Source organism: Cornus florida, unplaced genomic scaffold, assembly GCF_030987335.1.
Source record: "Cornus florida cultivar Cherokee Brave unplaced genomic scaffold, ASM3098733v1 CherokeeBrave_3.0.0_Hap2_Chr03, whole genome shotgun sequence".
Lineage (NCBI taxonomy): Eukaryota > Viridiplantae > Streptophyta > Magnoliopsida > Cornales > Cornaceae > Cornus > Cornus florida.
The window spans coordinates 68,029,386-68,034,549 of record NW_026775573.1 but is presented as its reverse complement, the minus strand read 5'-3'; the positions used below and the strand labels follow the sequence as shown (position 1 = coordinate 68,034,549).

The 5,164-nt window shown below is 35.9% G+C and overlaps 2 protein-coding genes across 2 annotated transcripts; both read left to right on the top strand.

Moving 5' to 3' along the window:
- The first annotated feature begins 3,111 nt into the window (after positions 1-3,111).
- On the top strand, positions 3,112-3,642 carry LOC132301708 (protein FAR1-RELATED SEQUENCE 7-like). Its single transcript, XM_059798937.1, has 2 exons — positions 3,112-3,319; positions 3,491-3,642. Exons 1-2 carry the CDS (start codon positions 3,112-3,114, stop codon positions 3,640-3,642), a joined length of 360 nt encoding a protein of 119 aa, XP_059654920.1.
- Position 3,643: 1 nt separating this feature from the next.
- Positions 3,644-4,627, top strand: LOC132301707 (protein FAR-RED IMPAIRED RESPONSE 1-like). Its single transcript, XM_059798936.1, has 2 exons — positions 3,644-4,097; positions 4,179-4,627. The coding sequence occupies exons 1-2, from the start codon at positions 3,644-3,646 to the stop codon at positions 4,625-4,627; spliced, it is 903 nt and encodes a 300-aa protein (XP_059654919.1).
- Positions 4,628-5,164: the final 537 nt, after the last annotated feature.

Sequence of the window (5,164 nt, the reverse complement as noted above, 5' to 3'; positions counted from 1 at the left end):
TCATTCTAAGTGTTGATCTCGTTCGCTGCTGCCTGATTCGGCAATGGCGGTGAAAAGTGGGGCTCCAATCCACGCTCCAGTCGTGATCGGAGCTCCGCGTTCTCTCGGTGCAACATCTCCATGACCTCTGCGTTCTCCTTACGCAGGGTCTGGATCAAATGCCAGAGATCCTCTTGCCGATCGTTCTAGCCATGATCATGGTTCTTCATACTTCCTTCTCCGATCATCATTCCGGAACGCAGCTGTATCATCAAATGGATCAAAAAATCACTTGTCGACTTCCCACAGACGGCGCCAGATGAATGTGCAAGAAATTACCCTCTCTATTAGGAAAGTTAATCTTTTACACTTCAATCGAATCCTTTCACATTTGCTTTTTTCCATTTATAAAAGTCTCTACTTACCCTAAAAATCCTTTGCTCTTATCCAAATCTCTAGATAATATGGGTTTCCTTCCTCCTAAATAGACTAGATCTCTTCTTGGGCCTCACCCTCAGTTAGAACAGGCCTTGCTTTAGGTTAAAACAGGCCTTGAATGAGAGTCAGCGGGCTGGATGGTTGTCAGGCCTCCCTCTAGACTGATGGGTTAGGTTGGACTCGGTCCAATGGGATTTTGTGCCCCTTCAAAATTACAATCAAATCTCCTAAAGTCAAGAAAGTAATCAAACAAGAAAAAAAAAAAATCAAAATAAAGATTATACAAGGTATATTAAGCTCTTTCTCATATATTCTAGTGAAATGGTCAAGGATAATTAGCATATGTAGCACATTTGACCACAGTAACGCAAATTAATTAGTAACTCATGCCATATATATGGCATACAACATCATCGATTCTTCCAAGTTAACAATAGTCATGAACATCGATAGAATAATGGGTATGTTCACTAAGGAAATTAATCTACGAACAAGGTTGAGACAACCCAACTATATTCTTAATTAAACCATTAGACAACCTTACTATCTTAATGGTGATAAAACATGCTAGCCCATAGGGTGTTTGGTTATGAAGTGATCATATGAAGGTGACACAACAACCGGTCACGTTAACTCTTTATTTGGACCCCACTAAGTTAAAACCACAATCCCAAAAAAAACATTTTTTATTACCTCTTTAATTTTTATTTTATTTTATTTTTAAAATACCTCAAAAAAAAAAAAATTTACGTGTTAAATCAATAGACATAATACAATCACACGTGCATGAAATGGAGTAGAACAACAGTGTTTGGATAATATATATATACCAGTATTAGCAAAGTAGGAATTTGGGACTCAAAGACGCATATTCTAACGGACCAGGATCACCTCCAGTCCTACAGTGTCCCATTTCCTCCATTTTGGGTCAATGAATAGTGTTAACCATGTTTGGGTAAAAAATATATTTTTGGAATACAGAATTTTGGTGTATATATATATATATATATATATGTATGTATATACTGTTAAAGAATACCCATTTTGTTCCCTCCCTTATTTCTGCTTCCTCTTCCCTCCCTCATTTCAAGCGACATTTGAAATAGAAATAAAATCCCATCCTAGCCTTCGTCTCTCCCAAAATATGAATGAAGTCATTTTAGAAATTTCTTTCTTTCTAAATAGAATCCAGAAACAACGATTGTTGTGTGAATTAACCCAAAAATTGGATGCTACAAATTGTTTCCAAATAGAAGCAGTGCCTCTGTCAGTCACAATGAAATTATAGATTCTGATTCCTTCCAAAAAGAAGCAACAGTGGATTTCCAAAGCTAAATGAGAGTGTATTTCCAAATCGAAGCACGAAATCGCCTTATTTCCAACCCTAATCAGTTACGATTCATAATTTTGAGATTTGATTTTGAAGAAAATTATCTTATTTCCATAAGAACTGAATGGCAGAAACAAATATATATAAACACAATTTTGGTAAGAAATCCAGAAAAAGAAAATTATTAGTGAATTTGAATTGATTACTATTTTATTGTGCAGTTATTAGGGGTTTTAATGTTTGTTTGTGAGGAAAAAAAATGAGAAGATTTGTAGGGTACATGACTGGCCGAAAAAGAGTGTTTCAGAGTGTTACAATGTTAAGAAAATGTTTGGTCGTTGGGCTTGCATCGTAACATTTTCCTAATTTGCATCCCAACTTTCTCCTAATAAGTATCCCAAATTCTTCATTATTTACATTTCAATATTTTTTTAAACTGAGTCACAACATTTTCCTAACGTACATCCCAAAACCCAGAAAAAGAAAATTATTGGTGAATTTGAATTGATCGCTATTTTATTGTGCAGTTATTAGGGGTTTTAATGTTTGTTTGTGAGGATAAAAAATGAGAAGAGTTGTTGGGTACATGACTAGCTGGAAAATAGTGTTTCAGAGTTACAATGTTAAGAAAATGTTTGGTCATTGGGCTTACATCGCAACATTTTCCTAAGTTGAATCCCAACTTTTTCCTAATAAGCATCCCAAATTCTTCCTTATCTACATTCCAATATTTTTATAAAGTGAGTCACAATATTTTCCTAATGTACATCCCAAAATTTTCATAATATAAATCTCAAAGTATTTGTAAAGTATATGCCAAAGGTTTCATAAATCACATCCCAACTTCTTAAAAAAGTACATCCCAAATTTTTCCTAAGGTGAGTCCAAACTATTTCGTAAGGTGAATCCCAACCATTTCGTAACGTAAATCCCAAATTTTGCGTAATATTAATCCCAACATTTTCAGAAATTAGCATCAGTTGGTTGGACATATATGTTTTGTTGTGGCAACAAGGATTTTTATCGTCGTTTGTTTAGGATATACTTGATTGATACATGCAAAGAAATGAAATGAATGAGATATATGTCAAATTTAATTTCTCATACATGTGAAAAGGTTTTTTATTTGATTGGTCATGCATATGAAAAGGTTTTGTATTTGAGTCATTGAGATAGAACATACTTGGTATGTAGAAGTAAAATTAATTTTTTGTTAATTCAATATTTTGTGCATATGTGAGAAAAGGTTTTGTATTTGAGGCGTTCAAATGGAAGGTGAAGTAAATAATATTCAAGACACAACAAATGGACAAAATGTTCCTGTTGTAAAACCGAAAGTGATTAAATAGAAACCAAGGTATAAAATGGAGTTTGATAGTGAGAAAGAGGCATATGATTTTTACAATGCATATGGTGGTCGAATTGGTTTTAGCATCCGGAAGGAGTATGGCAATAAAGTTAATGGAAGAATTACATCAAGGGCGTTAGTTTATAGCAAGGAAGGTGTGAAGGGGACTGACAAATGGGATGTATTTAGAAAGACTCCCCGAGCTGAAACAGGAACCAATTGCGGTGCATGAATGGTTATTAGATATGACAAGACAAAGGCAAAGTATGTAGTTTCTAAATTTGTAGAAAGTCCCAACCATCCATTCATAATAGCTGAATGTAACCACATGAAGTCGTCCCAGCGATGAATATCCTCATTCCAGGCCATCAATGTTGAGTTGGCTTCGGATTCAGGAATTCCGCCTTGTAATGCATATAAGTTGATGGGAAGGCAGTTTGGTGGCAAAGAATCAGTTGGGTACTTAAAAAAGGATCTTAAAAGTTATCTAAGGACGCGAAGACAAAAGGAGCTTCTAAGAGGTGGCATGGCTAGTGGATTATTTTGAGATGCGTCATAGTGAAGATCCTTCGTTCTTCTATTCCTTACTACTAGATACTGAGCAAATGATTACGAACATATTCTGGTCAGATTGTAAAATGATCATTGATTATGGCCAATTTAGAGATGTTATCAGTTTCGACACAACGTACAAAGTGGTACACGGCAACAGACCATTTGCAATTTTCTTGGGTATGAATCATCACCGGGAGACTCCTGTGTTTGGAGTAGCCTTAATGTATGATGAGACAATGGATTCGTTTGTCTGGTTATTTGAAACGTTCTCGAAAGTGATGGGCGGAAAAGCGCTAAAAATGATTATTACGGATCAAGATGCTGCAAAGGCGAAGGTATTAAAGCAGGTGAATAACTTTGATGCATCTCTATTCTTATATTATCTCATGCTGAAAACAATCGTATTATTTCAGTCGTATTTTTTGGATTTGCATGTTTGCAACACGGGTATTAAGTTAATTAATCGTGTAAGTTATGCAGGTGACGAAGCATCATTTATGTGTTTGGCACTTAATGAATAATGCACAGAAGAACCTACTGTTTCTGTTAAATGTGTTGAAGGAATAAAGAAGGTCATCTTAAAATTAATGTTCCAAATTGAGGAAGAGAATGATTTTATTAAGGAATGGGATTTAATGATTGCAGAGTATGGTGTTGCTGGTAATAAGTGGCTTTCCACTTTGTTAGATTTAAGACATAAATGGGCCCTGGCATTTGTCAAACACGACTGGTCTGCAGGAATGAATAGCACTCAATTGAGTGAAAGCTTCAATGGTCAATTGAAGTATTACCTTTCCAGACAACTTATTCTACCAGAATTCTTCACACACTTTGACATATTGTTGTCCGACAAGCGATACAAGGAGTATGAAACTGAGTATGGTTTGGTGGAGAGGCAACCGGAACTAAAAACAAGGTGCCACATATTACGTCAAGGGGGGAAGGTGTACACCAAGGCAATATTTCAGCTTTTCTAGGAGGAGTTTTTAGCTGTTCTTACGAGTCAGGCTTTAACTAGTTACAATGACTTGGATAACAATGGACACCGTGTTTATAAAGTTACTGGTGAGGACTGGGTGCTACATTGTGTGAGCAGGACATTTGAAGATGAATTGTCATGCTCATGTTGTAAATTTGAAAGAGAGGGCTATTTGTGCAGGCACAGTCTGAAAATCCTTAAAGACTGCATGTTTGTGAATGAGTTGCCTTCTCGATATATAATAAAAAGGTGGACTAGAAATGCTAGAGATGGCAGGTTGGAGGAAATTGTTTCCACCAATGTGAATCCATTCCTTAACTTGAGATTAGGCGACGGCATAGGACGCTTTTCCATATACTGACTGAAATATCTTCCATTGCATCGCACGACGCTGAAGGATATAATGATCTATTAGAAAAAGCACTGGACTGGAAAAGAATAGTACAAATAACCTGTGGTTGTAGGTTTGTAGAGAAAATTTCAAGGGGTAAGGGAAAAAAAAGGGTGAAAAACAACAGTGGAACAATTCCCATGT